Here is a 20437-nt window from a genome sequence, read left to right as displayed (position 1 = left end):
GGTGCTGGACGAGCTGCAAATCTGGCATTGGGCTTTGATTTGAGCAGTGTTTAGGGGCTTTAGAGTTTACAGGCATTTCTTCTTCATTTGGCTCTGTAATAGATAATGGAGAATAATGGACACTGACTGACTGAATCAGTAAATGTTTTAACTAAAAAAAATCAGTCTTGGCCGGACATGGTAGCTCACGCCTGTAATCACAGCACTTTGGGAGGCCGAGGCAGGTGGATCACCTGAGCTCAGGAGTTCGATACCACCCAGGGCAACATGGTGAAACCCTGTTCTACTAAAAATACAAAAAAATTAACTGGGTGTGGTGGCACACACCTCTAGTCCCAGCTCCTTGGGAGGCTGAGGCAGGAGAATCGCTTGAGCAATTGAATCTGCCTAGAGGCAAAGGTTGCAGTAAGCCGACACTGCACCACTGTACTCAGGTTTGGGTTACAGAGTGAGGCTCCATCCCAAAAATACATAAATAAATAAAAAAAAAAAAAAAGGAAAAAAAAATCAGTCTCAAAACAGCTTACCTATTGGTTTGGGGACTAAACATTCATGATCTGGCTCCACTTGATAATTTAAACAATTGATTTTAGAGTTGCTGGCAAATGGCTTATGGCTGGGAAGAGCAAACACTTTCATATGTTATAATCTCTTGAGGAAATGAAATAACTCATGATCTAGTTGAGGAAATCATAGACTGATAGTATAAAGAGACAGAAAAAATATGTAAGCCTATCTCAACCTACAGAATTGAGAGCAACTAGAACCACTGAAGGGGCTTCCATAATTCCCAATTTAGAATTGGAATATAAATAAGAAAGGGCCTCAATTTCTCTAATTTGACCACTTTCTGGATTATTGTGTGTGGGTCTGCTTGGATATGACACAGAGCCCCATGACTGGTGGGTGGAGGCTGGCTTTGGGCTCCCAGGTACTCCTTGGAAGGCTCCAGCTTTGCCTCAATTACATGCTCCAGATCAGCATTTAGGCCATTTCTTAATAAGCAACACTGACAGCTGCCTAACAGCAGAGTACAGATGGTATAACTCAGGAGGTTTCAAAAATGGAGAAGCCTCCATGCAACAAGGAGCTGTGGATATTCACTCATGAAGAAACGGTTAGCTCAGCTGGGTGTGGCGGCATGTGCCTGTAGTCCCAGCTACTCGGCAGGATGAGATGGGAGGATCGTTTGAGCCCAGGAGTTTAAGTCCAGGGCAACACAGCGAGACTCCATCTCTTAAAAATTAAAAAAGAACTGGTTATCTCTAATAAGCCACTGCTCTAAGTGGGAGAGAATACTTCTGTGTGGTAGTTAAGGTGTGTTTGAAAAAAATCTCAAGATGGAGAAGTTTAGGTGCTAGGGCATACTGTTCCACCATTTCAGGAGAATCAATTACTTATGATTTCTATTTCTTGCTGCTTTGTATCAACTTGGAAGATTTAAAATGTTTGAGATACAAGCAAGTATTGCTTACAATTCTATGTGAATGTTACAGTTACAGCCTTGGAATAGTGGTAGGAAATGTAGGGGCAAGGCTTGGGATTTCTCCTTCATTCTGGAATCATACAGTAACAGGATTGATTATGAGCACTGGATCTGGTGTAAACTAAAACCTCAACAGATCTTAAAAAGTTTTTTTTTTTCAATAAATAACCAATTTATTTAGGCCACTGGAACAATAAACGTCTCTCCCAAATTGCACACTAGGGATGCTTGCTCATAGAAAGACATTTGGGGATCTGCCTAATACTATCCCAGTGCTTCGGCTTCCCAGCTGAAGAAACCTGTCTCACCAAATGAATGCTTGGCATCATGTATCTGGTAAAATAAGATGCCTGAAGAAAGAAAAATGCTGAGCAGGTGCTGATTATGGGTATGTGGCATCATGCATTGCAGGAATCAGATGTTTCAAAATCATCTCCAGGTGGCTACCCTGACCAGCTCTATATTCCCTGCAGCTCTGTATCCATCTTCCCCCTTTCACCCTCCTCCCCTCCCACTGCCCCACTGCCTCCCATGGCAGCAAATTGACTCCTTTGGGTAGATTTCCAGTTCTTAGCACTCAAAACTGCCCAGGATGGCAGTTGTCCATTAAAGTGGCTAATGGAGGTGATGGTCACTGCAGGACACGGTGAGGAGAGAAAGGAAAGTAGTGAGCTGTGAAGTGTATCTGGTGGCATGAGCTTACTCCAGTGGGAGAGTGCCAAGCATCCCTGAATATTTCAGAGGAAATGGACTGGGGCAGGAAATCAATATGTGAGTACATTTTTATTCTGTTGCAGAATGATTCAATCTGTGTTCTTCCCAGCAAAGGGATGGGTTGGGAGGGGCACCAGGGAGGAAAGCTTATGGCCATGCTCAGGCTTCCCCAGGCACCTAATGGGAGGCTCCCAGGGCTGGAGAACTTGTTCTAGTCTTCCCATTTACCCTCTAGAGGGAAAAGATACTGCTTGAAAAGCCTTAAAAGTTCAACTCAAATTTGTTTCAAGCCTGCCAAGATCTCTCCTTAAACCAAAGGCAGCATTTTTTCCTAGAACGCCTTTAAGGTGGCCTCAATGGATGTTGTGTGAGCTGAGAGAGCCTACAAAATGGCTGAAGAGAGATGCTCACTTTTTTACACATTATTTCTTCTTGCAGGTATTGCGTTTGTAGTGAAATCTGGAGGGGGCAGGCCTATGCTCAAATATCCAGTCTTGGCAGGCATTCAGAGAACAGGCATACAAACAGAAAGAAAATCTCTTCATACCTTCATTTCTTCCTCCATTTCTGACATTTTGCGCTCCAAGGCTCGCCTCTCCTGTTTTGGAACAATGAGACTGTTGAACATTTATTGAATTCAGAAGGGAGTAAAAATGCTGCCTCCCAGCTGCTGTGTGATCAGCAGATTCATGGTCAAAGGTTTGTCTACTGACTCAGGCAAACCTTACTCAGGAGATCTGAGCACTATCTGATCCTGCCACTTGTGAGATGGAGCTACCTCACTGATAAAAATCACATTATCTAAATCTCCTATCATAAAATCAGTAGATATATGGAGAAGCAACTTGCTAATATGCAAACAGACCAGGACATTCAGTTACTCTGTGCAGGTGGAAGATTTCATAGAATTTCAAATGTCTGCAAGTGACTAGAGCCCTTGCTCTCTACGATCAAAAAGACATCATTATCTTCAGTAATCCTCTCCCTAAATTCTAGGGAAACTGCTTCTCTCATGATGGACAGCAGATGGTGAGCCAGGAAGTAAGACATCATTGTCTAAGAAACAGCATCTCTCCCCCTAGTTTCTTCCCTCCCCCTGTAGTTGCTCCTCTCCCACTCCATTTCTCTTTCCCAGCAACTGACTCTTGGTTTAGCCTAAACCCAATGAGGAGTTTTTGATTAGATGGGATACCAAGGAGGTTTGGTTACAGGCCAGAGGAATAAAATGTAAAATTTAGCTGCTTTCCAAATTAAACAGAAAACAACAGGACAGATGGGAACATATTATATCTCTAGGGCCAAATCAAAGCTAGGGTCCCTCAATAAATCTAATTGAATTTTCCCAATCCAAGAATGTAAAATCCCAGAATAATATTCTGAGTACAGTTGGGAGGAGATCAGCAATTGAACCAGAAATCCTCCCCTCAGTCAAAATGAGTGAAAGACTGTGTTGGCTCATGTTTCAAGTCGTAAGACCTAAATGGCAGAGGGTCCCACTGAAAGCTTCCTTTCTGTTCAAGGTGATGAAAAGGGTAAAGAGACCTTGGACCTGTGTATGTGTGTGTGTGTGTGTGTGTGTGTGTATGCAATGATTTACAGTAAACCAAAATGTTATGGGTTGTGTGTGTATGCAGCTCTGCCCACAGTCAGAACAGTGTATGAGATGACCTTCCAAGGACCCTTCCCACCCTAAGGCTAAATATGTGGAAAGTACTGACCATCTGAGGAAATCAAAAGGACTAGCAATCAAATTACTGCCTAGAGTCAGACAAAAAGAATTTATCATCAAGCTGGGAATGGAATGTGGCAGAACTCCCTCCTTCTTAAGATGGACTTTTTCCATTGGCATGAACAACAAAGTGGGAGAGAGTCAGAAAGAAGAGATGAAACGGGGTGTGGGGGGGAAACAGACATGCACATACCCGTTTCTCCATCTCCAGCACTGATGATCGGTCAGAGGTCTTTTCTTGTTTCTGCTGGTGCAAATGGAAGGAAAACAGTTGTTATTTAAGTTGTCTCAGGGCCAATAGAACGCCCAGTCTAGTTCAGCTTCACTACTGGACATCTAGAAATAAACAGTAAAACTTTGGACTTCCCCTATAGCAGGGATCCCCAGCAAACAGGTTCTGATAGATCTCTAGGCCTAATATTATCACCTCTCTGAAGTTTGCAGGATTCCCTCTGGGGAGGGGAAGGCAGTAGTAGCATTCCCCGAAATTACAAAGACATACAACACACAATCCTCTCTTTCTCTCTCTAGGTCTTCGATGCTAATTACAATTTTACATCTCACCATTCTTCTCCTCTCTTCATTCTATGAGTAATATCACAATCCAGAGGAAATTAAAAAAAAAAAAGGCTTTTCTTTAAAAGGCTGGCAACTCCTGAGCTTGAAAGTCTAAGGCCAATGGCACTTGCCTAAATAATCCCCTTTCCCCTCTTCTTTCTGTTTTGGGAATTGATACCATTTTTCTTTTAGAGCAGCAGTTTTCATATATGGGTGGGCTTTCAGGGGTTGTTAGGAGTCCATTCATGGCATCTGCCCTGCTTTGAACTGAGGTAGTCCACTTTTATCTGTCTTATATATTGGGCTTCCAGATAAGGTAATTTTATTTGAATAAAAGATTTAGAATGTTTATTTTAGATCATCTTTGACTTAAATTTTGCAGAGGGGCTGAAAAGATTTAGCCTCATGGCAAAAAAACAGAATAACCTCAGATAATGATCCTTCCTTAAAAGGGGAATAAAAAAACCCCTTAAGTCCCTTTTGGCCTTAGGGTCACAGAACTCACCAGAATTTCTTACATTCAGTAGACATTTAATAACTGATGGGTGATTATTTTTATTTTGCTTAGTGTTGTGCAGAGACAACATTTAAATAAATATAGAAATTATGCTGGTCTTCTTGCAGCAGTTTCTTTTTTAAAAAAAAAAAATTGGCCGGGCACGGTGGCTCAAGCCTGTAATCCCAGCATTTTGGGAGGCCGAGACGGGCGGATCACGAGGTCAGGAGATCGAGACCATCCTGGCTAACACGGTGAAACCACATCTCTACTAAAAAAAAAAAAATACAAAAAACTAGCCAGGCGAGGTGGCGGGCGCCTGTAGTCCCAGCTACTCAGGAGGCTGAGGCAGGAGAATGGCATAAACCCGGGAGGCGGAGCTTGCAGTGAGCTGAGATCCGGCCACTGCACTCCAGCCTGGGCGACAGAGCGAGACTCCGTCTCAAAAAAAAAAAAAAGAAAAAAATTAAGGAATGGCCAGAACTAACAGTAAAACTCAGAATTCTGGCTCCTGTCCTGGGCTTTCGCCTTCTGTTTGGAAGGGCATGGCTGTCTGCCTTTATGCTGCATCTACTATGAAGCAGAAGGAAAATAAAAAAATGCAAAAACAGATCCTATCCTACAGCTTGTTCATATCCTCATAAGTCTTTCTTCCTAAACCTGAGGAGTTGTAGAAGTTGTGATGATTTCATGATTTTCAAGGTTTATATACACAAAGAACTAGTTTTTTTTGTTTGTTCTGTTTTTAATTTTGACTCCCTTAGAGTTGGGGTGGATCTTTTATGTAAAAATATTGTGTATGTTCATGTGGTAACTGTCTCCATACAAATGTGCGAGGCTGAGAAGCCCTCCCTCCACTGTCCTGCCAAACAACTCCATTTTTGGTAAACATCAGAGACTTGGTTTGTAGCAGCACCATTTCTTCTGAATTTCAATAACTTGTATTTGGCAAAACTAAGTATACTTTGACACACCCAGCAAAGCAGTTGGCCGGAGAGTAAATGCTTTTCCCCAGCAACTGGAAAGGTTGATTTTACATTCAATGCTCTCTGTGCAAGTCAATGTCAGCAGCTTGTTAGACTGCTCACTGTTCTAAGGCACGGGCTGGTGAAAACGCTGAGAACCCCTAAAGGTCAAGACATATGCTGTCAGAAGCTTCCGCTGAGAAGAGTGGGGAGCAGGTGAAACTGCTCTTCCTGTGGTTCCTCACATGACTGCTCCTTAATTTTCTGTAAAACAATCCTAGTAATAACTGACGAGAACCAGCGTAAGATCTGTATTTATAAACCACTGCCAATATGTGGTGCCATTCAAAATAAAAATTAGCCCGAGATTCTTCTGAGGGTCTACTGTGAATGAGACTTTTTTTTTTTTTTGCCTGGCTCAATAATGTTGGAGTGAGAAGAGACCTTAAGATTTATTCAGTCCAACCCCCTGCCCTATGGCAGGGCTATAGCTATGTGTATATTTTTCTCTTTTAGATTTAGAAACCTACTTTTCTTATTCCACAAAATCACTTTAAGCCTAGTTATTATCTATCTGTGTTGCAGTAAGTCTCAGAAATTCCCAGTAGAGCCATGTTGGGCTACTACAATCAGGAAAAAGGGGGTGGCTCTTCTAAACTGACAGGCAGTTCACATTTTGCACCTGGGCAAGCCCTTCTCCAGAAAGTGAGGGTCTTGGCTGTCTTGCTGGAGCCCTACACAGCTCTGTGGGGCCATCTTCCAAGTGTTGGCACCCTCCTGCTCATCCAATTCCAGAGGGGTTACAATAGGATGTTTAGAGGGTAATCAACACCCCTGCCCTCCAAACTCCATGTATTTGGTACCGTACAACCCTAGCATTTTAGTCTTTGCTTTTGGATAGTCAGTCATATTGCCAGAATGACTAGCCACCTCTGGTTTTCATTTCAAGCTTTCCTGGTAAAGAATCATTTTTACTTCAGTTCAGCTTTCGAAATTCTAAGTCCCCAGGCATTCTAGAAGGGAAATAACTTCATAGGTTTCCTGATAACTCAGCAATAACCTAAGGTAGTGCTTGATTTACCTTTCAGCTACAGAGTTTGTTTCACTGGTGATGAGGTTATTACCTCCAGCATCCTCTAAAGCATCATCTAATTAAATCAAACCTGGCAGTGAGAGGAAATAGTTTATCAGTCTTTCTGCCACTAATATTCCTTATTTGTAGGCTGAAAAAGAGTGATGGCTTGGGGAGATAACATATGCTACAGAATCTTTGCTTTGGGACTTAATCTTCTGTTGTGGCACCACCTTTGCCCTTGATTTGTTATATGGCCTAAGCAAACCACTTACTTCTCTAGGTTTAATTTGTTACCTCTCTGCCCTAGGTTTAATAGTGTCTTGCTTATCTCTCTCCAAGAAGTGAAGCGTAGATAAACTGAACTGAAACATAATGAACAGGACAAGAGGAACTGTCTAGCACTAGCTTTGTAGTGCTGGTTTATGCTTTTCTACTAATAAATAAGTAGATGATGATCCATAGTATTAATTATTAGCATTCAGACCATCAGGAATTGTTCACTGAATTATCAGTTTTCCATTTTAAGTTCACTGATTGAAATCTAAAATCAAATTAGAATCTAAGAAGCTTCTATCTCATTGCCCATGAGAAGGCCCGATCTTGACTCTATCTTACTTCTTGTCCCTTAGATCCCTAGTCCAGTTTGCTTCCTTACATCAACCCTTGGTTCCCATCTTTTTTCTTCTTCTTCCCTCTTACCTGGGTCACCTTCTCAAGTTTGGATTTTATATCTGCTAGCTCTAGCTGGGCTTCCTGAAGTTTTGTTTTCAGTTTTTGGTTTTCAGTCAGAGCACTCTCATAGAGCTAGAGGAGGGGGAAAAAGAGGATCAGGGTTCATGTTAGAACTCACACCATTTCATCACATGAGAATTCCCAGGGCTCTGTGCCCCAAGCCACCACTATATGGTAGATAGAGAAGATGAAGGAAGTAGGGAGCAGAGTACATTCAGCCAGTTAGTCTCTTGCTTTTTCAAAGTGATGAACAGAAAGAGAATGATGACGCTCCAACTTCAATAATGTTAATCTTTGGGGGAAAAAACAGTCATTACATTTTATCCTATGGGACATTTTAATTGCTTAAAAGAGCAATGAGAAACAGAATTTTTTTTTGGAACCAGCCTACTGTGTATATTGATTTTAGTCAAGTTCTGCTTAACACAACATTAACAGAATAAGCACTCTTTATTCCCTTTTGAGACAGGGTCTTGCTCTATCATCCAGGCTGGAGTACAGTAGCATGATCACCCCTCACTGCAGCCTTGAACAACCAGGCTCAAGCAATCCTCCTACCTTAGCCTCCTGAGTAGCTGGGGCTACAGGCATGAGCCACCATGCCCAGCTAATTTTTCTATTTTTTGTAGAGATGGGGGACTCACTATGTTGCCTAGGCTGGTCTCGAACTCCTGGGCTCAAGTGATCATCCCACCTCACCCTCCCAATGTGCTGGGATTACAGGCATGAACCACCATGCCCATCCTAAATATTTTCTTTACAAAAATATTTTTTCCTGGTATCTCAAACACCTGAAAGGGAAGGTTTTTAAGTCTACTCTTGGAGCTAGGTACTATTCTACAGGAACAAAGGAAATAAACTGTAAAGTGATGATGATTTTCTTTTTCTTTTTTTCACTAACACAAAGTAGTATGTAGTTGATATTCACAGGACCTTATTAGAAGCATATGTTTGTTAAAAATAACAGTCTACCAAACGATTCTCAGGGGCTCAGAGAGACAGAGTTAGGTTTTTCACCCTTTTTATATTCTTAATTTCTTACTTTTCCCTATACTTCTAAATATCTGATTCTAACTATATACTTACTGCACTAAAAGCAATATATGGCTGGGCATGGTGGCTCACGTCTGTAATCCCAGCACTTTGGGATGCTGAGGTGGGAAGATTGCTTGTGGCCAGGAATTCAAGACCAGTCTGGGCAATATAGTGAGACCCAATCTCCATAAAAAATAAAAAATGTAGCCGTGTGTGGTGGCATGGCTATAGTTCTAGCTACGTGGGAGGCTATGGTAGGAGGACCTTATGAATCCAGGAGTTTGAGAGGGCAGTTAGCTATGATGACACCACTGTACTTCAGCCTGGATAACAATGAGACCTTGTCTCAAAAAAGAAAACCGAAAAACAAAAACCAAAACACCTCAATATATGAAGGGGTCTTTATCTAGCTTTTTGGAGAGGTGAAGTAAACCCAGAAAACTGCAAGGAATTATCATTACTTAAGTGCCCTTTCTTCTGCTTATTCAGAGCTATGGGAATTTTTCTAGGTGTGGTGGAGGAAGGCTGAGAGGTTTACATGTCACCCAAGAACTAGAAAATTGAATAAAGACCGTACTTTTTTATAATCTCTGTTGCTGTCTTCTTCTACACGACTGGTCAGGGTGGCTAGACGGGCCTCCCGGGCCTCCCGACGGGCTCTTGCTGAAGCCCGGTCACCGTAAGAATCACTGGTTGTGGGATTACTACCTCCTGATTCCAACCTGTGGGAGATAGTATTAAAGATAAAAATTGATTTTGAGAACAAAGTAGTTGCGGGAAGGTAATGCTCAGGGGTAGTTTGTGCCTTTTCTAAGAAGTATTTCAGAGCCCTGGCCAGAAACAACTCATAACATTCTTTCCTTCAATCTCTCTGCCAGCATTCCCAGACCTCAGGGCTAAACTGCACGAGCTTGGAGAGAGAGGCTGACCACCATTTGCCAAGAATGAAGCTTACTGAAAAATTAGTGGTTTGGACCTATGTGCTGACTTAAATCTTAGAGCTTTTCAAATTAGTTTAGCATTGAACAGCTTCCCTCAAAAGCGTGCTTTTAAAAGTAAAGATTTCTTGAATTTCAATGGCTCTTGGAAAAATGATTACAATGGACTGTCAATGAATCAGAAACATATGGATTAGAGCTGGAGGTTGAATAGGAATGAAACGGCCACTAGGGCATGGTATGTATGCCTTTAAGGTGCTCTACAGGTTTGCTGGAATCCCAAACATTTTAGGGATACCAACACAGTGCCCAAACAGCTAGTTTTCTACCATCTTATCCATATTCCACATCAAGACTGCTGTGCCTATGATTAGAATTTCTACGTATTTTAGCAACTGAGCTCTCAGAGTTGATAGTGGTTTTATTTCCAGTATTGGTAAGTTCATTAAGGGAAGGATCTCTCAGCTGTTTAAGTGTACAACTATCTGTTTAAGTGTACAACTATCACCCTAAATCCTTAACACTGGTTTATATTTTTCTCAGACTTTGCTCTTTCCAAATTAAAAGGCAGCACATATGAAACTGAAATCAGCCCTGTAGAGTGCCACATCCTGAACTGGGATGGTTTGAAGAGTCACAACTGTGAAAATTGCATCTGATGTGTCTGTCCTGTGGTAGCTATTTGCCATAGCTGGGGGTGGGGAAGCTGAAATAAGTATTAGAAGAGATAGAGAAGCAATAAGGATGACACAGAGAAAGCAGAGACAAAGTAATTAACTTCTAATGACAATAGTGGTCACTTTTCACTTACAGAGATGCTAAGTCCCACATTCTTCAAAATAGTTTTTCTTTTTTTTTTTTTGTTAATAGAAATCTCTTTATTGAGTTTCCTGATTATAAAAGCAATATATGGTTGTAGAAAAAGTTAATACCGAAGTATCTAAAGTAGAAAGTGAAAAGGTCACCCCATAATCCTGCCTAAGAAATAACTACTTTTAACTGTTTAGTTCATATCCTTGCAGAATGTCAAGCATATAAATATGTTAAAAGTCAGATAACATATATTGTTGTCTAACTCCTCCTCCTCTCTATACTTACCACTATGATTGTGGACATCTTGCCATCTAAGTAAAAATAGATTTGCCTCATTAAAAAAAAAAGACTGCAGTCTTCTCCATTACATGCCTGTAAGATAATTTAACTAATCTTCTATTGATAGACACTTAAATTTTTCAAATTTTTTAGCTATTATAAACAATGCTAAAATGAGCAGACTTATCTATAAACCTTAGTGCCTTTGTCCAGTTACCTTATGATAGAAATATTTCTTACAATGACAGAAATATATCTGCCATTAATTTTAATATTTTAAAATCATGAACAATCAATATCTTTGGTTATTTTTCCTTTTTTTTTTATTTCTGAATTGCCAATTCATAGCCTTCGTTCAGTAGGGTAATCATCTTTTTCTTATGGTAGTGGGGGAACCTCCTATAGAGTAGGGCTTTTAAAACTAATATAGGGAGCAAATATTTTTTCCCACTTCACTTTCTGTCTCTGTTTATAGTGTCTTTTACTTAGAGATTTTCAATTTTATATTATTACATTTGATGATTTTTATCTTTATGGTATTATCAGAGACATTTGAACCAGAGCAACTCCATATTGAATAGGGGTTGGGTAAAACGAGGCTGAGATCTACTGGGTTGCATTCCTGGACGATTAAGGCATTTTAAGTCACAGGATGAGACAGGAGGCTGACACAAGATACAGGTCATAAAGACCTTGCTGATAAAGCAGGTTGCAGTGAAGAAGCTGGCTAAAACCCACAAAGCCAAGATGGCCGTGAGTGTCCTCTGGTCATCCTCACTGCTACACTCCCACCAACACCATGACAGTTTACAAATGCCATGGCAAAGTCAGGAAGTTACAAAATATGGCCTAAAAAGGGGAGGCATGAATAATCTACCCCTTGTTTAGCATATAAACAAGAAATAACCATAAAAATGGGCAACCAGTTGCTCTATCTATGGAGTAGTTATTCTTTTATTCCTTTACTTTCTTAATAAACTTGCTTTTACTTTATGGACTCTCCCTGAATTCTTTCTTGCATGAGATCCAAGAACCCTCTCTTGGGGTCTGAATCAGGACCCCTTTCCGGTAACGGTATCACACTTGGAAAGGCTTTTCCTATATAAAGATTATATAATATTCTCTTCTGCTAACTTTTACGGTAAAACACTTTTCTCTTAAAAATTGTAATCCAACTGAAATCCATCTATTTTTGGTATTGCTGAAGGGAAGGATATAATTGCTCAAACAGATAATTAACTGTCCCAATGATCACTTATTGAATAATTATTTCCTCACTGAGATGAAGTCACCTTATACATGTGATTTTTGGGGGGCTATGGATTGTGTTCCATAGGTTTCTTTGTTTATTCTTGAGCTATTGCTTCACTGTTTTAATCGGTAGTTTCACAGCATATTTTGAAGTCTATGGGAAAAAGTTTTCTTTCACAAATGGCTATTATAATACAAGAGAGTTCACAAAAGATTAACTACAGCAAAATACCACTCTCCAACAATTTTGCAAAACTAAGTAATTTTCTGCTAGGTTAGAAGTAAATGAGTTGTCCTCAGTTGCTGCCTGGTGAGAGGACAAGCAGAGGAAGAACATATGTTTACAACATACTAATTTAGAACATATTAATTTAGAATTTATTAATATTTAGAACATATTAATAAGGCAGAACCAGCTCAATATCAAACAAATTATAAGGAAACTCATTTGCCTTATGGTCCCATAACTATATCTTCTCCCAATCTCTTAATTTCTCCATCAGAGCAACAGTAGAAAAAGAAAGATTCTAACTTTTGGCTCCACAGTCTATTATTTTTTATTTAGTTTCTTCTTTCAGAAGATCAGTTTTGTACCTTTAGATACTAGGTGAAAAACTGCAGAGGGTCATTCCCCCAACTTTGATATCCTTTTTAAATTTTTCAGCAATTACAAAACAGGTCTTTAGTTTGTTCATTCAACAAACTACTAATGAGCACCATCTAGGTACCAGGTATTTTGCTGGATGCACTATTAAATAACAGTATCTAACCTCAATTTGAACATCAGATTAGGTTAATTGCTCTTCTCTGTGCTCAGAATACCTGTGTGTACTTCTAATGGGCACTTATTATGTTCTATTGAAATGATCTGTCTCTCTAGGGGCTTGTTAGCTAATTGAAGGTAAGGATACTGTCTTATTCATGTTGTTTCCCTAATACCTAGCATGGTGCCTGGTACACTGGTGCTTTAAAAAAATTAATCTAGAGGAAGTCTACAAGGTGAACTGGAAAGAGGAGAATTTGGAAGCAGGAAGGTAAATTGAAAAGCTTGTTCCATTGCTTTGGGCAGGAGGTAATAAAAGTCTGAATTATTGTGGTGACTGCGGAAAAGGAAAAGGAAGGAAAGGATGTGAGAAATATTACTGAATTATTATATAACGCTAAGTTTAATTAGACATGCATTCACTCACAAGTATTAAGCATGCATATATAACAGGGAGAGTTCTTACCTAGAAAGTCTTTCATGCTAGAGAAAGGAAACAAAAACAAAAAAGAAAAAAGAAAAGAAAACAGCATTAGCAAGAGACTGATTTGTATTATTTCCATCCATAAATGCATTTTTCAAATCAGATGGCTGAACTTCACAGCTGGAGATGGGGGTGCCATTTAAGAAAAGCAACCAAATTGACTACACAAAGGTGACTTAGCCCTAGTTCACACTTCTTTGTATGCCATGACTCACTAGATTTGAGGTATTAGGGATAGCATCTTTTTAAACTAGAAGTTAGCAAAATGTAAAATGATCAAAAACTGCCCCAACTCCCCACCCAACTAACTAGCCAAGCTTGTGTTCTAGGAGTGACTATCACTGACTTTCTATGTGACATTTGGCCTCTCTGGATCTCAACATTCATTCTATTAATTTCTTTCAGTTCACAAACTCCCAACCTTGCCCTGAGTGAATACTGCAACTACAAATAAACTACAAATATGAAAACTCAGGAGACTTCCTCAGTTTCTCCCAGATCGCTAGTGAAAGTAGAAGAGTAAGGGAGAGGGGAGAAAGTCCCATCCTAGTCCCTAGGATGCTGGTTTAAAAAAAAAAAAAAAGTAGGTACTCTTGAGGTCTCAAAAGAAAGGAGTTTTATAGATACAACCCATATACTTGGTCATTTTAAACAAATCAAACAACAAAAAGTGCTTATGTCTGTGTTTGACATTTACTTTTTACTGTAGATGACCTTTACCCTCCTATCCCTTCTTCTTTTTTTTCTTAAAAAGAACTCTGGCAAATAAAAATTCAATTGGTTTAAATGCACTTAATTATTTCCTTTTTTGAAGTGTTACAGAACAACAAAATCTTCAAGACAGACAAGAGGAGGAAGAGAAACAAAGATCCAATAATCTACAAAATGGATAATGAATTCTTGAACTTCTGAGGAGTCACTCAATGACACTGTTTTGCATTAAACAGTCCCTGGAAGCCACTGGTTTGTCAAACAACATAGCAGGACAACCCAACACACCACACCCTACAGCTGTCCAGGAGAAGTATACAGTGACAGCACATATGACTAAACAGGACTGAATAGAGTCACCTTGATAAATGATGACATTTCCTCATGGAATCTGTCTTTAAATCAGGGGTTATACTCATCAGAATAATCCTGCACACTTTTGCAAACTGTACATGTCCTAACCTCAGTACTGGAGATTCTGTTTCAGTAGGTCTAGAATGCAGCCTTCCTATATGTATTTTTAAAAAGTACCCCAGGTGATTCTGCTGTACAGCCCTGGTTAAATACCACTGGACTAAACGAAGGTTTTTGAACATGGAGACATGCCCCCATTTAAGGTGGGGGAATCATTAGGACTCATTAAGAAAAGTATATGGTATATTCTCATACAGTGAGTTGAGAATCCTGAAAGTTGGAAATCTAAAATTCAGGACAATTCCAGGCATTTTTTCTGTCCCACATTTATATATCTAATCTCTAGTGGCACTCATATGTATACCCCACACTATCAATGCCTACTTTCTCAACTTTACCTGAAGTTTTTTTTTTCTTGATGTCTTTTTTCAAAAAAGAAACTACATTTTAATCACCTCTCAAGAACTAACACATATATAGGGCTGGGTGCAGAGGCTCACACCTGTAATCCCAGCACTTTGGAGGCAGGAGGATCACTTGAGCCCAGAAGTTCAAGACCAGTCTGGGCAACATGGCGGGACCCCATCTCTACAAAATAATTTTTAAAAAGTTAGCTGGGCATGGTGGTGTGCACCTGTGATCCATGCTACATGGAAAGCTGAGGCAGGAGGATCACTTGAGCACAAGAGGTCAAGGCTGCAGTGAGCTGTGTTTGTGCTACTGCACTTGAGCCTGGGTGACAGAGTGAGGCCTTATCTGAAAACAAAACAAACAAACAAAAAGTATGCAAGTGAAGCTGAGATCCTGGGCTATGGGCTACTCATTAGCTTTGTCAGAAGACCTAGCATCTGGGTGAATTAAAATTTATGTCCAGGAAAACTATTTATTGTGACATGTCAAATATTTGTGAATAATTGAGCCTGAACTCCATACCAGCAAATGCAAAACATCTTATTGTATTTAAGAACCCACTGTGTGCAGAGCCCTGTAGAGGAGGCACTGAGGAAGAAGCAGAATAAGTTGCATGACAGAACCAGGAGAACACTGTGAACGTAATTAACCAGTTCACCTGAAGCAATGTAGGGAAAACATGAGAATGCGTACTATGTATTCTCATGTTTATGGAGATAACAGTGGTAACTCATTGGCTCCAACTAAGAAAACCTCCTAAAAGATATGAGTTTTGGGAGGATCATATTAGAGAAACACACACAAACACACATTTTTTTTCTCTGACAACAAAGACCCAGAAGAGATACATACATTTTTTAAAAAACCATATTGTTATGGAGGGAACGTTTCACTAAAATTCCATCTTATTCCTAATTATATTTTTAGTACCTATAGGGCCAGAACACAATAGGTGTTCAATAAACACTAACTGAACTGAATTGTTAATGCTCTGAGAAGTGTGATGGCCTTGGCTAGACCTGAGTTCTAATTTCTGCTCTGACATCTAGCAATATGACCTTGGCAAGTTACCACTTATTCTAACAGTAAGAATTAACTGTGATAACTACAACGAAGTGAACTCTTAAAATGTCAGTTTCCCCCTCACCATTCCTCTGCTTTCATTTTTTAAATTGTAAGAATATTGTATTAGGCCAGGTGCAGTGGTTCACGCCTGTAATACCAGCACTTTAGGAGGCTGAGGCAGGTGGATCACTTGAGGTCAGGAGTTCGAGACCAGCCTGGCCAACATGGCAAAACCCCATCTCTACGAAAAACACAAAAATTAGCTGGGTGTGGTGGCACATGCCTGTAGTCCCAGCTACTTGGGAAGCTTAGGCAGGAGAATTGCTTGAGCCCAGGAGGTGGAGGTTGCAGTGAGCCGAGATGGCGTCACTGCACTCCAGCCTGGGTGACAGAGTGAGACTCTGTCTCAAAAAAAAAAAAAAAAAAAGAATATTATATTGGCTGTTGATGCTGGTTAGAGTACCAAGTTAAAACTTTGTACCTTTGGTTCAGAATATTGAGTCCACATGTAACCAAATGAAACAATAATTTAGAAGACCATTTAGCTTCTCTCAGTGTTTCTGAGTAGAACAGCCTTCAAACTATACCCTTCATATGGGGGTAGCATTCTTGACACTCTCTCCAAAGATATACTTTCTGCATCATCTTAGGTATGGAAAAATGACCTGTTTACAATCAAACTGGTCCCTTGGGCCTTCTTTATCTTCCTCCTATTGAACTAGAAGCCCATTTCTCCATGGTGTGCACAGACTGAGGCCTAACTTTCTGACAATTAAATCATGCTTTTTTGCTGACTTTTTCTTGAAATGTGAAACCTCACTTGAATTTTTTTTTTTTTTTTTTTTTTTAGTTTCTTCTTTGTAAATATCCTATTTGTTGGGTAAGATTTTACTATATCTTTAGTTTTAAATTCTGCTGTGTAGACTCTGGCAGCTGCCTCTATGGTGATGAAACAAGTTTTTGTTTTTGTTTTTTGTCCATTAAAACAAGGAAATTAGGATTTTACCAGGCATCAGTCTTAGCCATTATCTATAAATCAACGCATGCTAATAATTTCCATTACTTTAGTTTTTTAATAACATTAATGCTTTTCATTTAGAATGTTCTGGAAGCACAATTAAGCCAAGAAAGTTCTCAGATATATGGCTGCATAGTATGGCTGTGTATACCATATGACCTTCACTGAGGAGGCTGATATAAAACACAAACACTTAAAAATTGAAAAACACAAAAAATAGGTTAGCACTATCAAGCAGCAATCAGAAAAAGCCCAGAGGGTTCCTGGATATGAAAAGGCAGATTCCACAGGGTTTTCAAGAGGCCTGGATTAATTTTTCCACAAATGACAGCATGTGGAGGAAGATAATGATAATGGTGCTCACACTTGTGATTGCCATACCAGTTTTTGTCCCTATTGGCTTACTGTAGGAGGTGTTCCCTACAGCCACCTAGGAAGTTGATGACCTACACTCTTACTTCTGCTTGCCAGGAGTAACTGAAAGCAAACATCACAGTCTGTTGTTTATTAGCTTTTAAAGGCTTGTTAACATCCCTTGTTAACAATTTCCTTTTGGGTAACCTTTTATAAAATGTGTAGGTGATGAGTGATCCAGCAGACAAGGTGGTAGACAATTTACCTAGATCCAGAAAATAGAGAAAACAGAGCTTGCAAGTTAATCCTCGATCTTTCCTCGCTACCTCTAATTCCCTCCAGCTTTTACCAGACTTTTGGAGCTATGTGGAATCCTTTTTTTTTTTTTTTTAATATTATTGCCTTCAGGGGCTAACCTTGGCAATGTCCTAGTAAAATCAACCCTACCAATTAGAGGAGAGCATATAAACCTCCTAAAACCTCAGAGATTAGTGAGATTTGGATGCAGCAGAGGAAACACAGTTACCTTAATACAAACAATATTATTTCAAAAAAAGAAGAAAACTGGACTTCTAAGGGTGAATTATTCTCACTGTAACAGAAATGGTTTCCTTTCAGGTTTTTAGCCTAAAAAGAGTAAGGCAAGATAGCTTAAAAGTATATAGGGTTTAATGTTTAATCCCCCCAATTCTGATAAAATGGCCTGGGTTTTTAGATCATACTTCCTAATTTTCACTGGTGGAATACCTCTAGAAACTATTGTTTTGCTTGGCTTCTTGATACCCTAGATAATCCGGGGTTTGATGAAAAACACTAGTTGGATTTAGGGAGAGAGAAGTTGGGGTTTCTTGGGTAAAGAAGCAGAGTAGCTGGATTGATGCAGAAGACTTAACTTTAATTTTTCCTCTTCATCCTCCTGTCATTCAAACTAAGCACAGATCAAATCAACTGTTAGGCTAACACGACTTCATTCAAGAAAGCTGACTGCCAACCCTGCAGGGAGACTACTGAGTAAATCTAGAGGAGATAAGACAGAGTGGGAGTTTGCCTAAGTAATCTCAGGGGAACAGTGAGCCAGGAAGTGACATCAGAAGAGGCAAGCAGAACATAGGGTAGGGAAATGAACACTGAAGCTTCTCCCAGAGAAGAGGATTCTAAGAGGTCAGCTGAGTGGGCAGGAAATAAGGGGAAGTCCTAGAACACAGGGCCAAGGAAGTCCAGCCAAATCAATGATCCTTTAGAGGCTAGGAATGTGGACTCATTTTATCTATGCTCTGGCAGTGGTCCCATCCTTCCATTCTCTCTCCTCTGTACACTCCCTCTCTCTTCTCAAAAACAGAAGTTAGTCTACTCTGTAAGTAGAGTCTGAATAGCTTATCTGCACATGATGATATATTTTAGAAAAGGCATGAATCTTTTCTGTAATTGGTAGGTTAATTCACAAATTTATTATGCTGTATGCTCTAATCGGGAAGTCTTACAACTTCTATAAGTATTTTTGTTAAAGATTGTTTTGCTCTACCTTCTACTGAAGACAAATCATGGCCACTAAAATGAGACTATCTGGTGTGTCTGAACTAGATAGAAACTGTTCAAAGAAGGAATTACTTTCACAGCTTTTATGGTCCTACTGGGGACAACAGATAATGTGAATGAGACTCTGGAGAAGAAGAGACTAAAAGCTGCTCAGAAACCAATATGAATACAGAGAGTAGAGGTAAAAAGAATGATTAGCTAGATAGACCACAGTTTTAAAAATGTCCCAAAACTAAGAAGCAGACTTCTTCCTTTCATACTTCTTGAAATTCTCCCATAATAATCTCATTGCTTGGGCCTGTTTCTAATAAAAGAACAGAATGAAGATCACCATTAATTCAGATGGCAATCCTAGAAAGGGACAGAAACCAGACTGGTTTTCATTTGTGAAATGTATAGGGCCCTTAAAACACCAGAGACTGGCTTAGAAAAATCCCCACAAAAGCTTTCAACTTGAAAGTTATCAGGAGTTCAGGAAGGCACATAATTAAAACCAAACTCCTTCTACCAAGTTTAAAATAAAATTGTGGCTCAGGAAAGCTGGGCCCAAGGGAAAGGAATGAGACCAAGTCACATGTCTGCTGCCAAGGCTGAAACTGGTTTAACTCATGTTCCTTTTGGAGTCATGGCTTGACCCCACAGTGATGGGAAAAAACTTCTATTTACATTTTCTCCCAAAGAGGGACTAAGCAGAAAGAACATTTTATATTATGTTCTTGTGTACTAGCTGAGCCACGGGAAACAATTTGAGCTATTCTGGGATGGCCTGCAGAGAACCATCTTCTTTCCCTTCAGTGTTCTCAGAATATTGACTGATGATGAACAAGCCAATGATGTGAGTGTGGCTGCAGCAAGGACCCTTCAAATTTTCAGAGGTACTGCAAACCTAATCATGGTCTGAGTTAACTGCAAAATAGTATAATTTTGTAACTTTTAAGAATCATTCTGGTTTCATACATACGTCCAAGAGAGACAAAAGTTTTCCAGCCTTCTATCTTAAGGGAAAAGATTTCTTCATAATTCAAACAGACAAGATTCTTAGGAAACTTGAAATAAAGAGAATCTACAGTCTCTAACTTTTGAAGTGAAGCCTGCACTGTTCTAGTAATTTATCTGGGGATCCTGCATAATCTGGAAATAAATGTGAGGGTGGAACAAGAACTTCCAAGATTTATGCAAAGATGTGACAGTAGAGGACAATGATAATGAGGCCTATGCTGTTTTTCTACATCAAAAAAATTAATACCATCAAATTTTCAATTTCATTAGTTTTCTATTGCTGCCAAAGCAAAATTTAGTGGCTTAAAAACCCATTTATTATCTCACAGTTTTGTAGGTCAGAAGTCTGCATAGTTCTGCTGGGTTCCCTCAAGTTCTCAATGGTCTGAAATCAAGGAGTCTGCTGCTGACTTTTATCAGGAGCATCTGGGGAAGAATCTGCTTCAAGCTCATCCAGGTTGTTGGCAGGAATCCGGTCCTGTGGGGTTTCAGGTACCTACTGCCGTTCAGGGTAGTGGCTGCCTACTGCTTGCAGAAGCTCCTACATTCCTTTTCACATGGCCCTTCCGATTTTCAAACCAGCAATGAAGCATCAAGTTCTTTTCACACTT

General features: G+C 39.7%; 1 protein-coding gene across 5 annotated transcripts in view; it reads right to left on the bottom strand.

The window, feature by feature from the left end:
- Nucleotides 1-20437, bottom strand: part of PPP1R12B (protein phosphatase 1, regulatory subunit 12B) — a 252031-nt gene that overhangs the window by 9380 nt on the left and 222214 nt on the right. For all 5 annotated transcript variants that reach the window (XM_011931766.1, XM_011931765.1, XM_011931768.1 and 2 more), the window contains 5 exons: nt 13301-13317; nt 9368-9512; nt 7723-7827; nt 4123-4176; nt 2748-2798 (listed from right to left, as the gene is read on the bottom strand). In XM_011931766.1, the coding sequence (XP_011787156.1) occupies nt 2748-2798; nt 4123-4176; nt 7723-7827; nt 9368-9512; nt 13301-13317 (372 nt within the window). The remainder of the gene's footprint in view (nt 1-2747; nt 2799-4122; nt 4177-7722; nt 7828-9367; nt 9513-13300; nt 13318-20437) is intronic.

This window comes from Colobus angolensis, unplaced genomic scaffold (assembly GCF_000951035.1).
Source record: "Colobus angolensis palliatus isolate OR3802 unplaced genomic scaffold, Cang.pa_1.0 Scaffold91, whole genome shotgun sequence".
Classification (NCBI taxonomy): Eukaryota; Metazoa; Chordata; class Mammalia; order Primates; family Cercopithecidae; genus Colobus; species Colobus angolensis.
Note: the sequence above shows the minus strand (reverse complement) of the source record. Positions and strands in the feature narration are given on the sequence as shown.